We start from the raw sequence: 26559 nt of genomic DNA on the forward strand, positions 1-26559 counted from the left end.
GGGTGCTTCCGGATAAGTCGTGTTCCTGGACAAGTCCACAGCAGTTGGTACACATGCAGCGGTGTCTATAGTGCTATAGGGTCGTATACATTTGGGGCACGTGGCGTTGTCCTTGATGAAGCCCTTCCACTGTCGGGTGACAGCAGGGGCTGAGGGATATCCTTGCCCAGATTCTCCTCAGGGAACCTTGCTCCAACCTTTGGGGTCGAGGGTGAGGAAGCGGGCACGTGCATCACCTCGAAGTTATTATTCTTTTGGGAGGTGGAGGGGGTGGGGGGTACAATATTTACGCAGTCTGCAGTTTGCGCGGCGGCGCGAAAGATTTGGAAGCTGCTGTTCAGTTATTCGCGGTCGTTCTAACTCCGACGCTGCTCGTACAGTAGACTTGTAGCTTCTACAAACTGTTAAAGAAAAGACCTATTAAGCAAACTTATTATCGTTTTACTGGCTGCATACTATCGTTAGTAAGTATGTCAACCATTAAAGCCGTAGTTTTGCTCTCTAACGACTCCTGCCTTCGTCGTACCTATATACCTTCAGTAGTCTCAAGAGAAGTTACATCCTAATGGCGCACACGTATAGCTTAGACAAGTGAAGCGTGTACTGGCTTCTTGTGGAGGTTCAGTGAAAAGGAGGCGAGTGAGGACAGCGAGAAAGGTATATAGGAGAACTAACGACTGAGTCCGGTCCTCGAAGTAATCGGATAGACGACCGAGCAAGTAAGCAATGAAAGCCTAATGCGTGCGCACATACACGAGAGGTAGAGTGCGTCGCATCGTCACAGCCCATTGCGCAGGGCCGTAGATCCGAGAAATAGGAGCAGAGCCCCCCTTCTGCAGTCTCTGATGACCGGTTGAGACCAATATACCGAGAGTCCGTGCGCTCTTCCGGCCGACAGCTGCTGTAGAGGCTTTCCGCCGTGCCGTCGATCGTATACGACGTAAACGGGTCGTCATTGTGTACTCGCTGGAACGAGTGCACTTGCGCATTTAGGTTCTCCGATTGTCTTTAGCCGCATCTACAGACGTGGCACAGCCATGTCTGTCGGCCATTGTGGCGATACATGGGTATAGCTCATGGTGTAATTTTGTTGCATTGCATTAAGACTCTTTAGTTATTGTTATACGCACACGCACACACGCGCACACGCACGCACACACACTGGTTCCTTAAAGCCAGATAAACGTTTGTTCACCTAAGGTGTGTGTGTGTGTGTGTGTGTGTGTGTGTGTGTGTGTGTGTGTGTGTGTGTGTGTGTGTGTGTGTGTGTGTGTGTGTGTGTGTGTGTGTGTCGGTTACTCTATGCGGCACGTACCGGCTACTCCCATTTTTCTCCACGCTCATGTATAGAGTACATTGCTATTCAGTATAAAGGGTATACAGTCCGGATTAGAAAACATTACCGTAGTAACTCAGCGACACTTTAACTGACAGATACAGTAGCACATACCGGCCGCGGTGGCGGAGTGGCAACGGCGTTCTGCTCCTGAGCACAAGGTCACGGGTTCTATTACCGGCCGCGGTGACCGAATTTCGGATGCGGCGACAAAATGCAAAGGAGCTCATGCACTTAAATTCAGATGCACAAAAGAGCCCCAGGTAGTCAAAACCAATCCGGAGCCTTTCGCTACGGCGTCTATAGTAGCCCTAGTGTTGTTTTGTTACGTTAAACCCCGTGAATCAATCAGTATAACGTATACACACGTTTAACGTGTACACTACTTGTAATAGATTGTACTTGTAATAACATGCACGCACGCCACGCACGGACGCAAACGCACACGCACGTACATTGATGCGGTGAGCAAGAAAGGGACAACACGGGTGAATTCAGGTTCACAGTTGCATAACACTGTTGACGTGGACTAGCTGGCACATATCGAAGTCTAAAAAGCGCGAAGGATAGGACATGTAAGCCGGTGACGGGACGCATGAAAAAAGAGAACGCAGGGTGGAGGGAATCTCGACAGCGTCATTACATGTGATTTCACCAAGTGACACAGCTCAGCCGCGCATGCCGACATCGATGCTTTTTTTTTTTTTTTTGAAAATTTTCCCTCTTTGTGTGTTCTGTTATACGTAAACCAAATTCTTAAAAAAGAAAGAGCAAGATGAAACTATGGTTCCATATTGTATAACAGCACCTTCTGCTTCCACTGGCTTCCAAGAAGGCCATTTAGCCCTGTAAGTTAACATGCTGCCGGTTGAAACGGAAAGCATCGTTCCGTATGGCCGTTTCCAGCCTTGCCCGCTGGTCCATTCCGGCGTCTCTGCAGCAAACGCCGCCGCGCGCCCGAAAACGAGGTTCCTCCGCGGGCGCCGCGGCGTCACCGCCACGCCAGCATCATCACTTCGCACTCAGCCGAGCGTGAACGTTGCGTCGTCGTCGCTTTTCTTGTCGGCTTGTGTTTTCCAAGTAATTGCATTTCCGGTCCTCTGGGACCCGTGTAGTAGTGAGCCTGCCGAACGGCGCGGCGGCAGATTATAGGTCCTGTCCACGTTTCCGCCCGACTGCTGCGTATACATGCTTCATGTGTGCGCGCCCAATGCGCCTGTGTACACAGACTGCATGCGTGGCCGGACAAGAGAGACGTCATAAGTACGCACACTATGCTCTGGTTTGGAGTTGACTCCCGAGGTGAGAACAAGCCACCGGTTGAATCCAATTGTCCGTTTTTGAGCCGGTAGTGGCTGGTTCTTTGCTAGATTCTAACAGATTTTAACCATGTTATAAAAGTGAATGTGACGGCGTTGTGGGTTCAGCAGACTCGTAATGTTGAACCTAGCCCACGATGTGTAGCGAGGCCCTCGGGTTATTCGTATTATACTCCGGACCTTCAAAGGGTCAGGACAAGAATCGTTCCAATACTAAAGCTTTCTTGTTTTGCGGATGCAAGAGTATAACCTCATTACGGGACCCAGAATCACAAAAACGGGGATTTGTGAACCTTTCAGAGTGCACTTCATCCCCTAGTACGTATACCAGTACACTGGACAGCAAGTTATATTAGCTCACCGACGGTATTCACTCCCGAGTGTTATCACATGAGTCTATATATTGTAGCGTATTGGCGTAATATACGCTACAGTCGATTCACTTAAAGTCGTGCGATGTGTATACGCTAAAGAAGACTGGCGGCCAAGGGCTAAAGACGCTGGTAACAACCAAACGGTAGCGTTATTGCATGCCCGCGTTTCGGAGATGCATGCAGGTTAGAAAGATTCCGAAGGAAATGTTGTCACCCAATACTGTAGAATACGCTAATACTGTAGAACTCGGCCAAAACCGACGCATCAGCAATGTTTGATGGTGTATCGCGCGCTCCAACCCCCTTGCTCGCCAGCGACACAGTGAACATCAGATATGTTTAGGAAAAGATGCGCTTTGTCTGCGGTTCGGAGAAAATAAGGTGATGTGCGATAGTTCACGTCGTGGATGAAAGGGCGTGCTCCCATGGGTGATACATCTATACGACCACTGTAGTGCCGAAAGCCAATAGTAGTCCGCTATGACGGTCTTCTAGACCGCACAGGAGTTTAATCCTCTCTCTTCTTAGCCAGAGATCTCTACTTGCCCAAGGTGTTTCTGTGTGCCACATCATGGGCCTTTATTCCCAAACGAGCTGCTTCGCGCTATATGTATAACTAAAATTAAATTATAGTCTCAGTTTACCGAGAAATTCATTCGTCAAGAACCGTGCCCCATGCAGCTGCTCATTAACGTGTTTTTGGATATACGTGAGCACAGAATGCGCTGCATGCATAGTTGGGGACAAAAACACCGCTTACGCAATTACCCGCGCAACCGCTTATATATCAAAGTGCGTCTAATCTCGCCAGTGACACGGTGCTACAGCGGTCCATATATAAACGCACCCAACTATAAACATTAACAAGGGAGCATTCCGCGCTGTTGCGACACGTATTTGTTTTTCTTTACTTTTGATTGCCCGTGCAAGGTCCTGCCCATGAGATGCAGCTTTATATATCGGCCAGCTCTGGCGAACTGTCCTTGACACGTACGGCGACTGCGTCGCTATCAGCGATCGCTTCGTCTCATTTTCATTTCAAAGGTGTATAGCATGCCGCTAACAAAGGGCCCACGGGGCGTAGGCCTATTTTCGCACGTCCTCTGCGCGGTATACTATAACTCGGACATTGTCGCGCGGGCATGCGCGGCAGCTCAGGCGACGTTTGTTGCTCGGGGGACGGCGTTGCGCGGAGCGATTCGTTTGCAAGCGAGCTTCATGAGCTGGTGCGTGCGGCGGCGGCAAGGTGTTCGCCGTTGGCAACCTTGGCCCCGTGGCCTTTCCTATGGCCTTTTCCTGAGGCCGGCCGAGTGGACCTCTCTGGCAGCGCTGTTTTACGCCGTAAGGTCACATAGCTCGCACGTATACATATCGCCGTGCATGGTTCCCGCGACGGGAGCTTCTCGTCCGCCCGGTATAAACTTCTCCGACGTGCACACCGAACCGCCACGCTATAGTTCGTGACCTGCTGGCTCTTGCTTGCTTGCTTGCTTGCTTTCCGCGATGAAGGTGGGTGATTAGGGGACGTTGGTCTTTTTCCGGAAGACTTCTTGTCCTCGCGTAACTCGTCCTGCTCGTTTTTCTGGCGAAGAAGAGGGATTTTGCTTTCGTTATTATATGCACGCGCTCGCGTTGCTGTTTGTTTGTATACGGCTGCCTTGCATGCAGAGCTCTCCTCGTCTTCTTTCGATCGTGGTATAGGGCATGACCTTTACCCGCCGTGGTGGCGCAGCTGTATAGTGGCTTTGGTGTTGACCTGCTCAGCCCGAGGCTGCGGGGATCGAATCCGGACCCGGCTGCGGCGGCCGCATTTCGATGGGGGCGAAATGCAAAGAACACCCGTGTACCGTGCAGTGTGTGCACTCTAAAGAACCCTATAGGTCGTCAAAATTAACCCGGAGTCCCCCAGTACGGCGTGCCTCATAATCATGTAGTGGTTTTGGCACGGAAAATCTCAGAATTTAATTTTAATTTCTAATGACCTTAACGGGGTTGTGAGGAAACTATGGCAATTAGACGCACTTCATATATAGGAGACCGTTAAGTCAGTCTAAATTATAGGTTGCGGTTTTAAAAGAGCAAGTACAGGCGGCTTCTACCGAGGGCAGCAGTTTGGTGCGGCCAGAGGAAGAGCGTGCCGCAAATTGGCTATAAAAGCTGGCCATAAACACCCTATTTATTTGATAAACCGTATTAAATTATTATTTCCTGAGTCGGAAAGTTCTGTATTGAGTACAAGGTTTCCCTTCGCCCGAATAAACTCCTTATTCACCTTATGCATGTGCCGTTTGCACATTTGCACGTCCTTTCTCTGCTCAGCTGTTGCTGTAACGTACTACATACCTCGCCCACCTTCGTGGGCGCGTGTGTGGGCACGCACGCAGTAATAGTTTCCCGACTACAGTGTATCAGGTTGTGCAGTGGTCGACGCGCTTGCGCACGATGTCGACAAGGTTGCATGCAGATTTGTCGCGCGGAGACGTGACCTGGCTGGGAGCCCGTTAGGTGCTCTCTCTCACTATTTCTCTTTCTGTCTGTCTGCGGTGTGAGTTGAGACTGCACTGCGCGCCCGAAACAAAGCAGTGACGAAGTGAGACCAGTCAGAAGTGAGAGCAATCTGCAGTCGACATGCGGACTCATTATCGAAACTCAGTGCCCTCTCTACAGACGGGAACAATTAACGAGAAGAGCCCCATGCAAGCACTCGCGATAAGTCTCCGTTGTTTCAATCACGAGACTCGCAATCAACCCGTGTATATATACGGAGCTGGTCGTCGTGCTCAGGCCTAAATGCTTCATTAATCCAGGCGCGCAATGCACATCTATGGGAGTCCCGCCTCCCGCTCCTCTCCACCGGAGTCGTTCCTCATTTTGCCTTCCGTCACCCCCTGCGTTCAGTGTGGGTATCTCGCCTCCCACCTTTTTCTTCTTCGGCGTCTTCCTCCGCATCTTCTTCCTTCCGTTCTATTCCCACCGAGATCCTGCCGCTCTGACGTGCGCTTAATGAGGCCCCGGCATAATGAGGCCGGTATTTAGCGCTCGTAAATTTCGCTCTTCCTTCCACGTCCGTTTCAGCGCTCCCTATCCCCCCCATCCCACAAGCTGGCGGCCGGGTCCCCGCTGGTTCCGCGATCGATAAGGCAACGGTGTGCGCGTAAGCGCGGACGCTGGCTTAATTGAGCCGATAAAGCATCTCGCGTGCGCGTGCTTTGCTCTGTGCGGCCACATTGAGCAAATCGTATATGTGAACGCGAACTTAGGTGAAAGACCTTGGAGCACGCGCTGCTGCCGTCGAAGACGCTTCTTTCAATGACCTCCGTTTTGCTGCTCGCAGTGATTGTAGTGCAGTCGAACCTCGGGTTTGGGCCGCTCTAGTTGGGCCGGCGGTACTGTGCAAGAAACCTCGCTTTCTAAGTCTGTTTTGCCGACTATTGTACAAAAATATTGTGCTTTTTTACATCTTCTGAAACGACGTTTACTTCAATTTAACTTTGGTACCCATTATCATTCCACCCTTACCAACTTTCAGTCGCTCTAAAAAAGACTAGAGGACTAGCACGAATTTCTTGAATACGATATTTAGCCGATACTCCATGGAGTCTCCGCAGGGATCTCTCAAGAGTGCAGAAGTTCGCATGAAGACCATAAGAAACTTACGAAGGCTCTCTGTGAAGGCCGCCGGCTTTGTAAAGTTTCATTGAGAATGTGGTAAATAATTACGGACTTCAGGATTGTACCAAGCACGTAACACGTATCTCATCAGTATATATGCAAGTTCTGCTCGGTTCCTGCAAAGTTTCACTTCGATGCATTTACGTGTCTGCCCGTGGCGACCTCGGAAAGTCGCAAAGGCTCATGAGGCTGACACTGACGTCACGTTACACGTTCAGTGGACGGAAAAGCATAGGACAGGTTTTAGTTGGAAGTGCTTTAAAAAGCTGGCGCTGTAAAAAAGAACGCACACCGCCACCAACACTACCTTGCACCGTCTTGCACACCGCAGCGATCTTTCTTAGAACAGGAGACCCGCCGTGGTTGCTTGGTGGCTATGGTGTAATTGGGCTGCTATAAACACGAGGTCGCGGTATCGTATCCCGGCCACGGCGGCCGCATTTTGGTGGGGGCGAAATGCGAAAACACCCGTGTACTTGGATTTATATGCACGTTAAAGAACCCCGGTGGTCCAAATTATTCCGGCGTGCCTCGTAATGAGATCGTGGTTTTGGCACGTAAAACTCCACAATTTTTTTTTTCTTTTTTAGAACATGGGCAGGAAAATGTTTCATTAGGGGACTAACTTTCTCTCCTCTAAACAAAAACACGGAACCTATTTGAAGTAGGTCGCGTATGCATACCTGACACAAATCAAACAATGGGATGTTAAGTTACGCGGCTTCAAATTTTGCTCCGCCCGCAACCTTACTGCGAGAGAGAGAAAATAAGAGACGAAGGGCAAACAGATTGACCAGATATAGTCTGCACTGGCGAAAGCATAAAGAGAAAAGAAAATATATCAAAAGAATCTGTCCGCGCAAGCATGAAGAAGGCAAATGACAACGATTACAGCTTTCATTATTATTATTATTATTATTATTATTATTATTATTATTATTATTATTATTATTATTATTATTATTATTATTATTATTATTATTATTATTATTAACTGTATTTGAGAAAACTATAGTGAAGCAGTCCTGAAGTTTCATTCATCCCCCGTGCTGCTAAAAAAAATGCGTGCCATTCTCGTATTACATAAGGTTCCGAAGCGTCTGCATCCGAAGCTGACTTTCGCGCCCTGCCCTATCCCACGACCGGCGTCGCGGTGCGCATGCGAAGACTCCGCTCGATGAGCTGTGGTCACGTGTGTGTGGCCCACATACCCACCCGCATACGAGCGCCAACCACCACCACACCACACCGCGCCGTTGAAGATGCCCGGGACCTCTTTTCCTTTCCCACACACGACTCGCCGGGAGGCTGAGTTGCGTATACTGCGCGCGGGACGGACCCGTCGACGACACGCTCGTCTGCATCCGCGGGAGCGCGCGGCGTTGGACGGTGAATTAGCATTGTGTACGCGCTCGCATCCTGACCTTCGCCCGCTTGGCATTCGTGGCACGGAGAGCGAGGGGTCGCCACCGTATACTGTGCGCTGTCTCGGCGTTGCCCTCCCACAGCTATACTTCTCTGACCCGTTGATGTGCCAGCGTTCTATTCCACTCGCTAGCCGTTCTCAAGCCGCCGCCGCTCGTGGAATGCTACAGACAGGAAGTCTCTCGTGTAGTAACGACGTTATGTAAGCTCTCCCACCCCACCCCCCACGCCGAACGCCACCTCGGAATTTTCGTTGGCGTGTGAAAAGGGCGAAGAATATGCAACTCCTTCTGTAGCATGCACTCAGTTCACCCGTCGTTATCCAATGGTGCAACTCAGTTGCATTTGCTAGGCTAGTTGGCGTTCCATATTCTTGATCCTGACTGGGAGATTACCACTGTCATTGAAAAGAAAAGTGTACAATCATTGCATTCTACCGGGGCTAACATGTGGGGCAGAAACTTTGAAGTTAACAAAGAAGCTCGAGAATAAGTTAAGGACCGCACAAAGAGGGATGGAACGAAAAATGTTAGGTCTAACGTTAAGAGACGGGAAGAGAGCGGTGTGGATCAGAGAACAAACGTGGATAGCCGATATTCTAGTTGACATTAAGTGGAAAAAGTGGAGCTGGGCAGGCCATGTAATGCGTAGGATGGATAACCGGTCGACCATTAGAGTTACAGAATGGATGCCAAGAGAAGGGAAGCGCAGTCGAGAATGGCAGAAAACTGGGTGGAGTGATGAAGTTCGCAGGCGCAAGTTGGAATCAGCTAGCGCAAGACAGGGGTAATTGGAGATCGCAGGGAGAGGCCTACGTCCTGCAGTGGACATAAATATACGCTGATGCTGAAGATGGTGATGATTCTTGTGAACCTATGCGCGCATATATGTGCACGATATGTTTATTAAACTTATACGTTTCTGAGTCAAGTGTATGCACGGCGCGTATATCTGTCGAGCGATTGCTGTGGAGCTGTGGGGCGCGTGTCACGCCGCGAATAAGCCATGGGACTCCATTGCGTTCTATTATAAGTGTAGGCCCGAGAGCATTCTCACAAATAAGACCGATACTTAATTCTCCAAACACATGTGCTACGATGAAAAGGCTAACTAATTTTCGGCGAGCGCAGGGCTATTTCGCCTTTCTGGAAACGTTGTTTGCCGAAAGCGTGGCACTGCAAACACCAGGCGCGAGAGGGTTGAGAGATCGGCTTTTATGCGTTATGCGAGAAATGCTTGCGGAGCGGAAGACAATCGCGTATAGGGACCTTCCGGTGCCGACACGAAAGTGTTCCCACGTCGCTTCCGGTAGTATATAAGGACGCGTGGAAGGTCGCATGATGGAAAGCGACATCACAATGGCCGTCACGAATTACGATCTCCCATTGCTTCCTCCATTATACCCGAGTGGGCGTGGATGGGGCCCGGTCTCGCAGTTCTGTGCGGTACAGGGTGGAGCCGCGTCGTGCGTTACCCAGGAGCATGATCGTATTTCTTCATTTGTCGCTTACATAGTCCCACCATTGTGCGGAGACTATCGCTCGCATTCTCACTCTTGTCTATACGCGTGATCTGCTTAAATCGTCAAAGCGCCTTATAATATACATCCCATCGGCCCGCCGCCGTGGATATATTGGGGCTATGCATGGCGCTGCTGAACACGATGTCGTGCGTTCGATTCCCCACCGCGGCGGCCGCATTCAGATGAGTGATGCATTTCAGCGAGTATACCCAGCCACTTGGATTTATCCGGGAACGACTATAGGCGGACGGAATGACAAAACCGGCCCATGAACACGCGCCGACAAGTGGATTACTTCTTTGTTCGGCCATGACATCACACACATTGTAAAGAAACTTTCCACTGAATGGTCTTCAAGAACATGGTGCGATATGACACGACGAAAACAGACTATGTATGAATTGTACCCTGAACTGTAATTGAGACTTTCTTTTAACTTACCGTCGAGGCGTGGAAACCTTAATTGTTTCGTCGACTTCGGCTAGGTGAGACCATCACCAACAACTTCCTACGTAAAGTAAGGCGCGCTGAATCGTTATGTGCTTGTGGTGAACCAGATGTGGACATCTCACTTGTGCTACTAACTGCCAGCTTTGTGTCCACCAGAGACAACTGTGCATCTTGTTTAGATCAATGGGGAATCATGCGCGCTCTTTAGGGAATATTACCGCACCGCGTGGTCTCCTCCAGACATTGCAAAGACGGCATCATGTGTTGTGCTGAATCTCTTTGTTACGTGTTACTTATAGCCTCAAAATACTGAAATTGCGCATGCGTTTCAACTATTTTCTTGGACTTCACGCTTAATTGACATTGCGTCCGCCACTACTATACCTTTGTTTAACATGCCCATCAGCGTAATGTTCAAATATATTTAATAATCCCATATAGGAGTGAAATAGAGTAGCGGGAAGCAAATGCTTACGACCTCACCACCTTATTCCTCAGCTAATCAAATATACCTGTTACGGACGACCATAATGGTAATGGTGAATATGACCGCTGATAATGTAGTACGAGCACGAATGAACGCAGTACGCAGGCGATCAAATGAAATCATCTTTGTATTGTGATGAATGAATGGGCAAGGGGGGGGGGGGGGGGGTTGCGGTAAACTCGTGCACGTCATCATGCTGGGGAACTGCAAATGACGAAAGCATAATGCGATTCCTGATCGCGCTGAATTATCACACAAGTGACGCTAAATAGCATGGTTCCGGAAAGACGACGAGACGTTCTGCTAGCCAGTGAAGCAAAGCAAATCATCGCCGAATTTGCGTGCAGGTTACGGCGCCTCATTCACGGATAATCCGTACAGTATACCGAACGATCCCATACATAGACCCTGTCAAAACTTTAGGCAGAGTTCCAACGCACGTGAGACTGATAACGTTGCTGCTACGAATTCGTCGCGCGTATGGCCGATTGGAAGTGAGCGTGGTGCAGTGCAAATCGCCTGCCGGTTAGGCTACTGCAGCGCAGGAACTGTGCGGAAGCTTTGCTGATTCTTTAAACATATGGCTGTGCGCGTTAGGGACAACTTCAGATATACCAGATAAAATGACGATGCTAAAACATAATTCTGAAAAATCCCTGAATCTCAATAAATCCGGAACGGGTTGACAAGACTTTGAGCAAGATACGTATAATTCTTTCGAGTCTGCCTTACTTGCTTCCATCCTACGACTGGCCGCGACGTCCATTCTTACGAACCGTTCATGGGCACGAAGGGCATTGTGCATGTACTTTGGCCTTGCGGTGTTATTTCACCGTATACAGTTATAGCTGCGTGCAACACATTGGCGCGGCTAGCCGAATTCACATAGATGCAAATCCTTTCCTGGGGTCTTCTTTCTCATCTTTTAGATGCGTAAAGCTGCAGATTTGAATTCTGGGGTTTTTACGTGCGGAAACCACGATTTTATTACGAGCCACGCCGTATAGTGGGAGATTCCGTGCCCCCAAAGCTCATGGCACGGGCGTTTTCGCAATTCGCCCCCATCGAAATGCGCCGGCGCGGCCGGGATTCGATCCCGCGACCTCGTGCAGCTGCAGCTTTCCATGCATATATAGCATGCTATATGAAATACATCAATTTAGGTTCACAATGGTGCGCATACAACAAGCGTGGGTGCGTTCCAGGACGCCGTGTCGAAACGAAAAATTTGTCCCTTCGTTAAAGCACTTATTGTCGATGCACGGAGACGCCCTGCGAACGCTAGGAAAAATGACGTGTCCTTGACTTTCGCATATAATTACGCCCTTTCGAGAAAGTAAAGTGTTTGTCTCGCACGGTGCGGCACACGCACTCTTGGCGCATCGTGCGCGGCTCCGACTTGGCCGCAGGATCGCACCCGCGCTCGCTTGCTCTTCGCCACCGCACGCTCGCGCACGGACCGCCGAAGAGGAGGAGGAAGACGCCCGCTTAGAAAACCCGACCAGTGCGTGCATTTGGCATTGGACTTGAATGCGGAAGCAGCCAAGGTCTCTCTCGCTGCCGCGAGCTTGAACTTGGGACGGAAAAATATAAATGGAGTCATTCGAGCTTTCCCTCGCTCTCTGTCTCGCCCCAACGTCCGTGGAGGTATCATACACCGAGCTCGCGCTGTATGGGCGTATATACACCGCCGCTCTCGTACACCGCGAGCCATGTCTGCGTCGTCCGTATATACGCGGTCACGAGTAGCGCATCGTCGACCGCTGGCAGTAAAGCACATTCGCTCTGCTCCTGTGTATATACTATACCGTGTAGTACGTCCACGGAATATGGTGCGTTCAGTGTACGCGGCGCGGGATCGCTGTCGTGAGTTCATATCCCCTTCTGAAGCCGCATCTCGGAGCTGTATATACGCCTCTGTATAAACACGCTGTGGCGGAAGTTCGTGCACGCTATATAGTGCAAGTGGCTATGAGCGTTTTCCTCTCTTTTTTCTTCGTTTCCGTAAAGCATCTCTCTGGGTGGCTGCTCCGTAGCCGCCGAGTTGCTTTCATCTCGACCGCCCACGCCAACTGCCCAAGGTATTCTAGATAGGTATTCTAGATTTTTCTTCGGGTTGCAGTGTTTGTGTAACTTTGGTCGCAGACATTGTCCTGTTCGCCTCGAGAGAGCAATAAAATAAGTAAATGAATGAATGAATGAATCTAAACCTGCATGGCCTCGTGGTTCGGTGGTTTCGAGGTTAAGCATGTTGCGTTTATTCACCCTTCTGCGACCATACTGTAAAGGCGCAGATCAAGGACAAATCATGTACAAGAATGCGGTGATACGCCTTGTGCCAGTAAGTCTTCCTCTTTAAAAGGCATTCATGTTTTTATGTCCGTCTATCAACAACGCTTTCATCGGAGCATTGCGAGTGGACGCGGCACGGGTGAGCGGACACTGTGAATTCAGCCTTTGGACATCACCGCGCATACCTCAAGCCACGCCCGGATCGCGGAAACATTAGGAAGCACTCGCCGACCATTTGTTGCGATGCTGTCCGGGACGCTTTGCCGTCGAGAAAGTGGCTCTATTATGGCTTCAGCAAAAAAGGGGGTTACCAATTCATGAGCGGACATCTTCATGGGCCGTGTACAATAACGGCCCGCGCGGTCGGGCGGGAAGCCTTTGCTAATGAACGCGGTCCGTTAAAAAGGAGGCATCGTTCTTTGAGCGTGTTGCAGCACGCGGCGCGCGTGCATAATGCACCGAAGCTGCCATTGTAATGCAATGGCGAGTCGGCCACTCCGCCCTTTATCTGCCTGCAGCCTCCGCGCGCTTGCGGCTGTCTTGTACAGCGAGATGCACAGACGCACGTGCGCTGCGTCCTGCTAATTGCGTGCGACCCTGCACCGTGCTGGGAACGCGCAGTGTCACGCCTTTTCATCCGCGCAAGGCAATAGTACTAAGCTAAAAATAGCTTCATCTATGGGCAAATTGGTACGGTTTACTGAACTTTTATTTTTCTCGATCGATCGGCACGTGTGTTATCTTGTGTGTTTTCGAGCAGTTCGGAAGAAGTCCTAAATTCGGACAGCCTTACAGTGTTGCTGTTATTCGGTTCGCTGTGAAACACGCATATCCCCGCCTTAAAATAAAATAAAAAATGAGGGAAGAACAAAAAGTGCATAGAAAGAATGCTATATAGGATGCTCGTAATGTACTCTCCACCATGGCACTGTAGTGCCGATAATTGTTTTAAAAAATTCTTAGAGGCAGGTCTCTTTCACGAACCCCTGGCCTATATTCACCGCAGTGAACTTTACTGAACTATACACTAATTTTAATTTTAGTCAACACAAATATCTTCCCCTTTTTTATTCAGTTCAGTGCGAATTTTGGCAAGCTTTTTGTAACAAGTCTCAGCAGATTCGGCGCCTGTTCTGATTTCTTCCCTGTGTGCTTCGTTGTTTCGCGCCGTTGATCGAAATGTGCGATCACGCCAGCTTTGTCAGTATTTTACCTGTCGGTAAGCTACTAACAATAAATCGACCGTGAGACGAATGCTTAATCGATTGAGATAAGACGCGCATGACGTATCGTTGCATGCCGCAAGCTTCACGGCAATTTCTGAGCTGACATTTTGTATAGACAGGCGCTATATCAGCCTCTAAAGTGGAATACACGGGAAGCGTTGACGTGTTCTCAAGAAACTCGTCGTCGCGTGAATTTTCTAGAATAAGCGTATACAGTATGGCTTCATGAATATTTAGCGCGCGCCGAAGATATCAGTGGCCTTATTGTATATAAAAACACAGACATATACACAGGGTCGGCACTGACCTACATTTGACGCTGTCGGTGTTCCGAGTCCAGGCCCGTTTTTAACATAACGCGCAGCTGTTAGAACAACCGGTGGTATCTCGTGCTGCGAGCATCGCAAAAGTCTGCATGACTCCCTGGCGCGCACGCGCGCACGCACGCAAACACGCACGCAAACACACGCACACGCACGCACACGCACGCAAACACACGCACACACACACACACAACGCACGCACGCGCGCACGCAAACACACACACACACGCACGCACACAGACGCATGCGCACACACATACGACACGAGTGACAAGGCCGACCGCAATATGAGAAGCGGCCCATGGCCTTGCCCCGGGGTTTTTGTATGTCTGCAGCGTGCGAGCTAAGAGCATCGCGCCTCTTCGTCACGATGCGAGGAAGTATAATTACGAGGACCGCTGCTAAGAGCGTACGAGGGCCCCTTAGCTGGCACTCGTGCCTGTTTTGTCTTGTGCGAGCTTTGCGTTGACGGGTCTTTGTGTGCACACACCATTTCCCCTCCACCTTATTCGTATTTCGGACGTGCGCAGCGTGATAACTCAGAAAATTGTGAACAATCGCAACATTTGTTATTGCGATGCGTCACGTTGTTTTTTCTGTGATATATTTGCCCGCTGCACTTCAGATCCAAAGCTTTCAGAAACTCTGCGTACGTCCCTTGACGACGTGTTGTGCTCTCGTGATTCTGCATTGATACCCCTTATAATCGAATCATTGTTATTTGTAGGTGCGCGGTGGTGGTAACGATGGAACTCTTCATTGCATGGGGCACTTTGTTGCTTCGAAAAAGCGGCAATCCGCACAACGGGCTAGGAATTGTGATGCGGCGGATCCCTTGATTTCTTTGTGACGTACGAATGTTCCTCAATAGGTGATGTAGCCATACATACACCTTTAAAGTGTTTTTGCGATTCACTCCCTGCGGTGGCTAAAACATTAGGCGTTCTGTTGCTGTGCGGTATATAGGTCGCGAGTTCGATGTCCGGCCGTAGCGACCTCATTCTACGGGGACGGAATGGGGAAAAGAAAACGATAGTGTATACCGAGAAAAAATGAACGGAACCGGCGCCATTTTCCCTGCGTGTAACATTCCATTGAGTGTGTTTTAATATCATGCAGGATCTTTAGGTGCAGCGAAAGTTCCTATGAAGCCACCAACAGGCCTCAGCGACGTTTTTTCGCGTTCAGTTGGTTCATGCAGTGCTCATTCGCCGCTCCTCTCGTTCAATAAATGCGTATCGCCCTCTCCCTCCTCCCCACGAGCGTCTCTTCTCATTTCTCTCAGAACCCGCCGTGGTAGCTCAGTGGCTATGGCATTCCCCAACCGAGCACGCGGCCACGCGGGTTCGATCCCTGCCGCGGCAGCCGCATTCTGATCGGGACGGAATGCAAAGAACGCTCGTGTTCCGCGCATTGGGTACACGTTAAACAACCTCACGATATAGGTTTTCCATTGTCACAGCATGTATGTCACGTGTGTGCTAGCGAAGACCGACTGCGCGAAAGCTTTCTGCGGAACAGCCATCTCTCGCGTTTGCGCACCTTGAGCATACGCGCAAGCTCTCAAGCAAAAGCAGCACCGGGCGCGTTTAGGCGTTTCGAAGAACAAGAGACCGAGCAGCAGCCGTGCTTGCATGGGCCCGTCCGCAACCAAAAAGTTCGCGACGAAGGAACGCGGGTGGTGTCAAGGGCGCGAAGAAGGCCCCATCGTCAGCGCCAGAAAGGAGAGTGCTGGGACATGCTGTCGGGAGGCCTCCTCTTCTTGCCTCTGGCGACCGTCCAGCACCGCCGTCTCTCTCTTGCGCATCGTTGCTTCTCGCCCTCGACGGCCGCGCCGGCTTGCAGCGTCACCGTCTCGTTCGCTCGGCGCCGCAACTTCTGGCTTGGGCCAACGCGCGCCCGCGCCGCTTCGAGCGGCCAACTCTACGCGAGACAGCCGGTTAGGTGGCCGTAGTACTTCATTCTGGCCCGTGCTGCACGTTCTTCCTGTGCCGTCGTCCATGCTCCTCTGTTTCTTGAGCGCCTACTGGACACCTCTGGACATTTTCACCCGTTGGAGTAGTAGCCTTCGCATCACCAGAAAGGGCCCACAAGCCGGAGGACCTGGGAGGGCCGCATAAAGATATCCCCAGGCTTTCCGCAGCACGTCGTAAAACTGCTACTGCCGTGCGGTCTGTCGGTGAGCATCATCTCTGCACCGTTTGGATGCGCCGTGTTTTCCTTTCGAAGCCATTTATTTGCTGGTGGGAGAAATCTGTTCCGTAATGCGCAATCCGTCTCGCATCGCCGATTGTCGTTTCTGTTCGCTATATTCCGGACCATTTTTTTATTTTCTTTTAACTTGTTGTGAATGAAAATTGTGCGGAACGAGGTTGTGACTAGAGCAGCAAACTGTACGTTTGCGAGCCGTCATCAGGCTGACGGCAGAAGTGTTTAATTTGCCGTCCATATCAATGACTGCCGAGTACATATTTCCTATTGTTACTTGCGATGACCGAATACCGGAGAAGGCGGGCGATTAAGCGAAGTGTGAAGACTCCTATTTCTGATCTGTGCATGTCAGTCCAAGTCGACAAAGCTGCATTCAAATGGTACAGTCTTTACTTCAGAGACGCAGTTTCTACCGCTATATGGCGTCGCCCTCGGGCTGTGCTGTTCACTCACTGCACCCTGCCCAATTTTTTCCCCGGAATCATTGTTTCGTGTCAACTTCGAAGGGCTCTCTCGCTGCATCGAATGGCAGATAAGGTACCTCATAACCATCACGGTGCGTTATTGTGCCAAAGAAATGAGGCGTCGATAGATCGGCAGTTCATTATAGCTTTGGGTACGCAAGGAGGTACGTTTGGGTGCGCTATTTCTAAATCTCACTATCGCCATTTTAAAAGCTTGCTTGAACCTAGTTAAAATTTAGTTTTAAGCTTCTTTCGGTGTATTAAAAGGTTACCGAGCAGACCACAAGCGAAAAACAGCAACAACTGAAGTTCTGTGGCTCCCAGCTGCTATACAGCAAAAAGGGCACACATATCAGAATTACACAATGCACCTAACAAAGACTGCAGCCTATGCATGTCTATATAACATCTGAAGATATATCCAGCATCCGTTTCTTGATACTTGCAGGAAAGCAAATAGAAGTGAAAGTAAAGTGCATTTCATTAAAGGAATATAGCTTAACACAAGTTCATAGCACATACATTACTTATCGTATTACTTGAGCAATAGTTGACAATTAATGGTTTATCATTGTAAAACATATTGCATTGCCTTCGAAGGCGTGCCGGAAACCTGCAGCATGGAAACTTTACAGACTTTGCTTGCTCGGAAACGATTCCAATTTGTGAAGGTTACCGCGAGTTTTCTGACGTCACGCTGATACCATTGGCGCCGTGATTTGTCTCTATATTCAATATTCAACACTGGCATAAGCTGAAAAAAAAAAAAAGCGGAGTTGCCGCAGTGTTTGAATTAAAAAAAAAGGGTATCAAGCTATATGAGTATCGAGCTTATCCTGGTACGGTACTTTACCCTCCGAAATGGCTTAAGATATAGCATTTCTACGTTTTGCACAAGCCCGCGGCTTCGGTGTCCAGCGTCGGCAAGTGCTTTAAGGTCAATGACGCCTGAGTACTGATACTTCAGTGCGCGTTTCAAACATTCAAGGTAGTCAAAATCAACCGGAGTCGTTTGCTACGTCGTTTTTGTTTTCGTACAAACGAACTCCGTGGTCAAATATAAAGGTTAGTACGAGTTCTTCCAATTTTTCCTTGATGTGGAACTGTTCTGCATTACAGGGTTGACACGGCAGACCGGACTTCATGCTCGACGCAACCCTCTATTCACGCACGTTCCCACCGCTTGAAAGTGGCGAGAATGAAAATTCGCGCTTCTGGCTAAACAACAGGCGAGGTCGCAGACGGCGAACTCGTCAAGTAACGAGCACGACCGCCGGTGTGTATATCCTACATAGGCGCGCGCGTGGCCGTCGCGCGTGTTTGCGTGTGAGTGAAATACGAGCCACGTGATGCTGCGTTCTCCAAATTCCGCGTGCGTCTGCTTTTTCAATGCCGCCACTTGCACGTCTGGCACGGCGACCGCGATGCGCTGTTGCGCCGTGTCGTGAACGGTCAAGTGGACGCGCCCCGAATCGGGCAGGAGCCCGCACGCTCCCGGCTTCTTCTGTATACGCGATTCTCCGGTCATTCTCAGCAGTGACGGCGTCGAAGAAATTGCGTTACAGCATGCTGCGGCGCGGAAACATGGATCTGCAGATGCGACCTCTCGAGACGGTTCACTATCGTCCTGCCTCGGAAATGGACGACTGGCTTCAGGACTTGTAAGCCAAAGCGTTCTCTTGCCCCCAGCTTTCTTTTTCTTTTTTTTTTTTTTTTTACTTGTTTCGTGGGAGGCAGAAGAAAGTTCATATAACCCCTTCGCTTATTTTCGCTTTGAAGAAGTAAGCGGTCGATAATTCACGGTTTCTATGAAACGGAGTCCGCGAGCGGTTTATGCGCTCTAACGATATATATATATATATATATATATATATATATATATATATATATATGTGTGTGTGTGTGTGTGTGTGTGTGTGTGTGTGTGTGTGTGTGTGTGTGTGTGTGTGTGTGTGTGTTTCACAATTTTAGGTAACCGCCGCTCTTACGTTCAATAGCAGTCACGCGGGCCTTGAATGCCTCGGTTATTTTTCGTTAGGTGTGAACGGAGCGTCGACGTTACAGTGCAGTACAATTTTATTCAGCGCCAGTCATCGTGTCAAACATGCTGTTACGTACAGGTAGCGTAAAAAGATTACGGACGGCGGAATATATGCTGGGAACAAAACTTGAATATTGTCGCAGCCATGGTCACGGAGCGCCCCCCCCCCCCCCCCCCCCCCTCCTCTTCATCCCGGTGTTCGTATTTTCAGACTGCACTAGTATATGCGAGGAACATAGTTTTGTGCGTTTTTACTTACGTACGGTCACAAAACTTCTCGGCAACTGCTCGGAGCGCAGTCTGCCAGCTGCATTCGTTTTACCAACTCGAGACTTACTTCAATTACGTACGTCATGTATTTTTCACCGTTCGCAAGGCGTTTGTTTACCTGTTACGTGGACTTGATTGAAATCGTCAAGAATTCTGCAGTAGACTTCTTTCGACCTTCTGTTAAAGTTGACATAAAAAAAAGCCATTTTGCTATGTATTTCGTGCAACTGTAAAATACTCATCTTCGTACCATCGGCAATGGCGTCTCGTGCTTCATGAGCTGGAGGGTGTATGGTTAGACTGTCCACCGTTGTGACCGCATTCCGATGCTAGCACCATGCAAAAACACCCAAGTGCGCCGATGTTCCGGTGCACGCGTTTGAGAACCCTGGGGTATAGCCATAATTATATACTCCGGAGGCCTTCGCCTTAGCGTCCGTTAAACAGTGGCGTGTAGCTTTGAAGCTGTGAAATCTGCTGCATGCAAACAGCTAGTTTGATTTATAAAAAAAGCCACTCGGAAACTACGCGTAATGGCATATATATACGTGCTCTAGCGTGACGACAGCTCAGGGTCGAGTTCCGCGAAGCGCTGCACCAGGCCGCGCAATCGCAGGCTTGGCGTGAGGAGAGCATCTGATTTCCTTGCGCTAATGGCGCCAAGAAAGTGGGTTAAAGTGCTTAGTCCGCTAAAAAAAAAAAAGCTAACAGATGGCATTGCTTCACGTTAACAAATGACTTTGCTTTCACGTGCTTGCATGAACGTGCTTGTGCGAAGATCTCCTGTGAGGCAAATAAAGTTCCAGTAGTATATGGCAACTGGCGAGAACGGTTGTGAAAATCCTGCCCGAGAAGATGAGACAAAAAAAAAATAAAAAATACAGCCCGGGCTTTATTTTGATGGAAAAACCACGTCAAAGAAGTCATAGCGATGCGATTATTATTATTATTATTATTATTATTATTATTATTATTATTATTATTATTATTATTATTATTATTATTATTATTATTATTATTATTATTATTATTATTATTATTATTATAAAAGGGGGCAAGTAGACACCACGTATTGCGACCTCAGCAAAGTTTTTGATGTGGTCAGCCACTCACTGCTTCTCATCAAGCTTACGCAATTTGGTGTTGACTCGTCAATTGTAAATCTCTTACGGAGTTATTGATAGATCATGTTTTCTTAACGTCAACGGCCAAACGTCTTCTTCTTACTTGGCAACTAGCGGCGTCCCTCAAGGATCAGTGTTAGGACCACTTCTTTTTTAATTTTTATTAATGACGGTCTTTCCAACCATTCGGCATTCTTCATTCCTTCTACATGCCGATGACATCACGATGTTTAAGGCAATTCACACTGTTGACTGTCGCATCCTGCAGTCTGACCTGTTTTCTTTTTCTAAATGGTGCACAGATAATAACCTCACCTTGAATGCTGCTAAGACCAAAGTTAGACTTTCACGCGCAAAACAGCAAGCATTTCTTATTCAGTAGATTCTGTACCATTGTGCAAGGTCCGTGAGATCAATGATCTCGGTGTACTTTTTGATACAACCTTACACTTTTCAGCTCACACTAAACGCGTTGCAATGCGGGGTATGCGCACTCTTGGCTCTGCAAACTATCGAGAGAATTCAATTCTCCTACACCGTTCCGCAAGTTGTACAGAACAATCTGTCATCCTCAACTCGAATACGCGTCGGTCGTCTGGAATTGCATTTCTAGGTCTAACAGTGACATTATATATCGGGTCCAGAAAAAGCATCTAAGCATATATCATCACCGCTTTGCTAACACGGACTCTGGGCCTTGCTCTAGCGCTGTTCGTTTATTGTCATTGCCCTTACTTCGCTGCCGACGTAATCGCGCTGACCGGCTGTTTCTTTTCAAACTCCTTCACGGTATCCTCACGTGCCCCGAACTCCTCAGTTCTATGTTTCGCCTTCCGCGCAAGATCACCAGAGAACATAGGCCTTTCCATGTTCCTGCCCGTCATCACCAACACTCAACCGTCCACACAATACAGAGTCTTTATAACGCCCACTTTAATGACCTTGATATTTTTCACAACTCTTTCTTTTCCGAGCTTTCCGTTGTTGTCTTAGTTTCACATATTGTTCAAGTTACCGTCTCCCCCTTTTTCTTTTGTATTTACCTTGCGCTTTGTTGTAGGCACTCCTCACAATTCTTTTTATTGTATTTGTGTGTTTAATTTATATTCCCCTGCAGTTTTTGTTAATGTATGCGTGCTCCAGCACTCAGAATTTAGGGTTGTTCCTGGGCACGGTAAATATATGATTGATTGATTGATTGATTGATTGATTGATTGATTGATTGATTATATAACTTATAAGTGGCAGGGGTGCGCGTATACGGATATGTTAGCCCCGGATAATGGTGCCGGCGTACCCAGTAATCTTGGACATTGTGCCCCATCGGCCATCTGAACTTCACCGCAATGCACTAGCGTAACTCTGTGGGCGGCATGTTCAAAAGAAATATTTCAGAAGATCGGCCGAACTTTCACCAAAACACTGCTAGGACGCAGTAGGGAAGTCACGACTAACTACAGTAAATGCGTATGTTATGTTGCTAACTGAAATTGGGCCGATCTTTTGAAATATCATTTTTTTTTGAAATGCTGCCCATTGAGTTACGTTGACACATTGCGGTGAAGTTCGACAGATGGCCGAAGGGGCAATGTCTAGAATTCCTGAACATGGTACTCCTTTGTCGCACTAGAATAGACGAAGACATGCGCTGCATGTGATCAGACTGCTGTTTAGATGGTTACATCAAGCTATCGCAATGTCTCATCTAATTAGCGAACTAAAATTAAGTATACGAATACTAATAAAATATCAAAAAGTTGCAAACAGGCAAGGTGCCATAGAAGTCACAAACTGCAGACGAGGAGTAAACCGTCACAAGAAAAATACAATAACAGAGTTTCCATAAATATCGTTCTAATGTCAGTGTGGCCGGACATGTTCGCATTCGTCTGTATTTACATGCACTCCAATGTACGTACACAATCTGCCCTAAATCTGGCCAACAATACCACTTCATGACCCCTAAAAGTTACTCTTGTGCTAACAAGCGCAAGTTCCTGAAAAATGTGTGCGCTTGTTGGGCACGGGCCTAACATCATCTGTGGATGCGGCGTTCGGCTGGTGAAAATGTGCACAGAGCGGTTGGCAAACCACTAGAACTTAACTAGCTCACTTAACCTAACAGCGGGAACCAAGCACACAGTTCCGAGTCCGCCGAGCTCAGGCCCGACATTTAGAGGCACGGAGAGAGACAGAGAAAAAAAAAAGAAAAAAAAAAAAGCAAAGGGGACGGCTTCACGGAGGGTTGGCTTGCAAAGGCTGGCTGCGTTACGTTATGCTACCTCCTATAGTTTCTTTCCTTCCTCTGTCCCCTTCTCCCTGCCCACAGCATAGGGTAGCCAACCGGGCTCTTGACTGATTAACATTCATGCCTTCCTTATATATGGCCATGTTGCGAGTGGTTGCCAGCTGTCCTGAATTTTGCGAGATTATACTAAAAAAAAAAAAAAAGCTGTCAACTCGCCATGCAGCTTCGAGCGAGTTCACGTTGCACCATCCACACAGTGGGAACACCACTTCCACTTTACTCGCTTAATTAGTCTGACGGTAATCAATATTTGGCCATTTCCGCTTGCTGCTCTGCTATTGTAAGTGTAGATTTCCAAGTAATACCTCCATGATCGTATGACACCGGAGCACATTTCTTGCCACGATACGCGGCATCAAACCTCAGCCTCCATGACACGCTTCCTGAAAACTCGCTAAAGCGACTCCCGCATCAAGAGCGCTCAGTGTTGCACTATAGGCGTGCGTCATCCTTTCCTGACGGCGAAATGTAACGGGAAGGCTTTCAAGGCCAGTGCCAAAGCTAATTCCACACAGCGGGGAACGGGAAGGGATGTCATCCCTGAGTGACGTGCTGTCTGTTACGCTGACATGTGCCTTATTTTTTTTTCTCTCTGTAGTTTGCATTACGCTTTGGAATTCTCTCATCTCTTGTCGTCATGGCAGTTCATGGTCGCCACAGGATACATACGTCACGAACGCATTACCGGCGGGCGCTTTCTCAGTGTGCGCCCACTGTTATAGAGATCTCATCATCAGCTAACTATATATGTCCACTGTATAGGATGAATATCTCTCCCAGCGATTTCCAGTTATGCCTGTCCGACTCGGAGCTCCTAAAGACGCACCCTTGCCAGAACAGGAAGTTGCCGCCCTGGCGCAGTATGCGACCCCTACCTCCCTCCTGAATCTTGCAATTAAGAGGGAACACCTATATGGTAATATAGCCAATATAACTGCAAGATTTTTAGAACCTTTTATTTAAAATAATGGCTAATATGACGGGCGATGTAGGCATCCCTACTAAAGTTAGACCGCGGACCTTCGTGAAATATATCGAATGTAATCGGTGTGGCAATACTAACCGGATGTTCGCTTCTACGGTGGACCAAACTGTAGAATTTGTTCCGCGTGACTAAGAAAGACCTCACGAATGCTGCTAGCGTCCCAGATATACGGAGCGCGAACTAGTTTATTTTAAAGAAAAGTGGGGTGGGAAAGGCAGGGAAGTTAACCGAAAGAGCTTCTGGTTTGCTACCCCGCACTTTTAGCTTTTCGACAGAAAGCTTTTGGGTGTTATCATGTTTGGCGTTTGACACGGAAGTTCCATAACTGCACTACACAACGCTTGGCGTTGTGGCCAGCTTTTGAGAGCGAAATAATCCGACGTATACATAAGCGCCACTGTGCGAAACATTGCGAAAGTGTTAAAACCGCAACGCTTTCATAACGGCGGCGCGCTACCATGGAGGAAAAAAAGTTTCTTGCCGCCATGCAGACAACAGCTGCATAAACTTCGACATTTACGACGTCGCTCTTGGCGACATCGTCTGTGACCAGTTTAGCTTCGGTCGATTCAGCACCGTACTGAAACGACCGTTTCTTTCTACCGAAAAAAGAAAAAAAATCGCTTTGTTGCGGCTTTGTTGGCGAGCTATACGGCGTTATAACTTGGAACGCTCTTAAAACATAAGCACGCCTGTTTGATTTTTTTGGATTGGGTACCTCTGGGAACTATAGTGGAAAGACCTGTAAGCGAGAGAATGTCATCTAAAGGCCGTAATAACGATATTCTATATCTCTCCTCTCTGTAAGGCGCATTACGTCCAAGAACACGAGGGATCTTTTTATGGGACAGGGGGGAGGCGGTTGCTTTTCATTGAGAGACTCGTGACTCGAGTACAACACGCGGCCGAGACCACTAAAAATGACCGGCCTGTATCGACCACTCACGGCATACCGCGGCGTATAGGTATACTATATAGACGTGCACGAGTGACGCCCATCGACTACTGCACTTCCCGAGTGTAACGGCGGTGTATACGTATACACTCCGTTCCCGACTGACGTCACGCGGCAGCCAGGCAGGCGCTATTACGCGCGGTCACCGAATACGGATGCGTCGATCAGAGAGAGCGCTGACGCGCCCCCCTGCACCCGAGACAACAACCAGGCGACGATGACTGTGCTATCGAAAGAGCGTCCGCGCGTGTGTCTAGCGAGGCGGCACAGAGCGAGGCCCCCCCGCTCGACGCGTGGAAGAAAGTGTAGCGCGCCGTCCGCGGCCAGTGGCCGCCGCCGACCGTCGCCTTCCTAATCTGCCCTCGCGATTTCCCGTCCGCTCTCGAGCGAACCCTCGCTGTAGTATTTTTCACGGGGGGGTCGTCGATCCTTTCGTCAACATGCGGCCGAGAAACGCGGAGGCGCACACCAAGCTGGTGCACGTGCTAGATCGTATTTATGAAACGCCGGAGCGAGTGTACTACAGGCCCGGGTGAGTGTCTTCCGTGTGGTGCTTGAATCGTATCGCGTGTTCGCGCTTCTTTCGTGGCGCGATCTCATTGCTGACGTACAGGTCAGCGCGCGGTGGAGCCAGCATGCATGAACAGAACACGGCCTCCACGAGGCTGATCGACGGCTCATTTAATTTTTTCGGTCGAGAACCAAAATACTGGAGTGTATGCGAAGTTATCAAAATTTTGTCAAACTCAAGCGGAAAGAAAATCGCTCTCCCGTTCACTCTTGGGGGTATACGTTCGTTGTTAGCCATGTGTATTGTTCGTTTACTTTGCCGGACCGCGTTAGGGCCACGTCTAGACCGCATGGAACGCATTTGAGGCAGCGTTGCCGCTTCTCTCGCTCCGGGGAGCGTTGTCCGCTCTGCATTCGCGAATGAAATTCGTTCTTGGTGGCTGCCGCTTTCCGCCTCCACGTGGTTGTTCACTCATCCCTGATTTACGGCAAGGGCATCGCGCAGCGTGGAATGAGACACGGCGGCGCCGCGCCCTAAATACGCCGGAAATACGCTTCATGTAGTTGCCGCTCCTATACGCGGTTACACAGTTATACGCCAACTGACTGCCAAGAACACCCTTGTTTTGTGGCGCTCTTCGAGCCTTGGATATACTGGTCGCTCGAACATTGTAGTTGAAACGTATAGGCTATGGCTTAGTACACTTCCGTAGATTTGGTACAGTTGGAGGCTACAATGACGAGAAGCTTCAAAATTGGGCGCTGCTAAACGGTTATCTTCCTGATGGACAGAAAGGTTCCGGAGCAGGCATGAGACGAATGTCTGCCAGGCAGGCGCAGGAACATTGAGGAGCGTATACAAGGCAAGAAAACTTGCCTTGGACGTGTCAAACATTTATTAGAAAACTTGATCGAGTCCGCGTATACTGATTGTTGAATATTTCAGCTGCTAACGTAAAACAATGGTAAAATAAGTGGACCGCATGGTTTCTCCGTACATCTTCTTTCCCCACTGTACATGTTTAGCGGTCAAGCGCGAAGTGCGATTAGCAAACTCCTCTTCGCGTTTTTGAATACTGCTTAATCTAAACAGAGAATCGCAGTGTGTACGTGGTAAATTGTGTGGTCACATATGTAGCGCATTAAATAGAATATCGCATACAAGGCGGAAGCTGACTTCGCGGTGTTTGACATGCTATCTGTATACACCAACAAATACTTGGCGCCGTGATTTTTATGACCGCGACCGGAACTACGCGTTGTAA

At 48.9% G+C, this 26559-nt stretch overlaps 1 protein-coding gene across 10 annotated transcripts in view; it reads left to right on the forward strand.

Moving 5' to 3' along the window:
- Positions 1 to 26559, forward strand: part of LOC119441940 (plasma membrane ascorbate-dependent reductase CYBRD1) — a 147856-nt gene that overhangs the window by 105731 nt on the left and 15566 nt on the right. For 2 of the 10 annotated variants that reach the window (XM_037706614.2, XM_037706615.2), the window contains exon 1: positions 25061 to 25316. The exons of 6 other annotated variants lie outside the window; for them this stretch is intronic. In XM_037706614.2, coding sequence (XP_037562542.1) covers positions 25225 to 25316 — 92 coding nt within the window. In that variant the 5' untranslated portion in view covers positions 25061 to 25224. Of the gene's footprint in view, positions 1 to 18537; positions 18763 to 25060; positions 25317 to 26559 lie in introns of those variants that run through there. 2 more of the 10 variants (XM_037706610.2, XM_037706613.2) reach the window with 2 other exon arrangements.

The sequence above is a fragment of the Dermacentor silvarum genome, chromosome 2 (genome assembly GCF_013339745.2).
Source record: "Dermacentor silvarum isolate Dsil-2018 chromosome 2, BIME_Dsil_1.4, whole genome shotgun sequence".
Classification (NCBI taxonomy): domain Eukaryota; kingdom Metazoa; phylum Arthropoda; class Arachnida; order Ixodida; family Ixodidae; genus Dermacentor; species Dermacentor silvarum.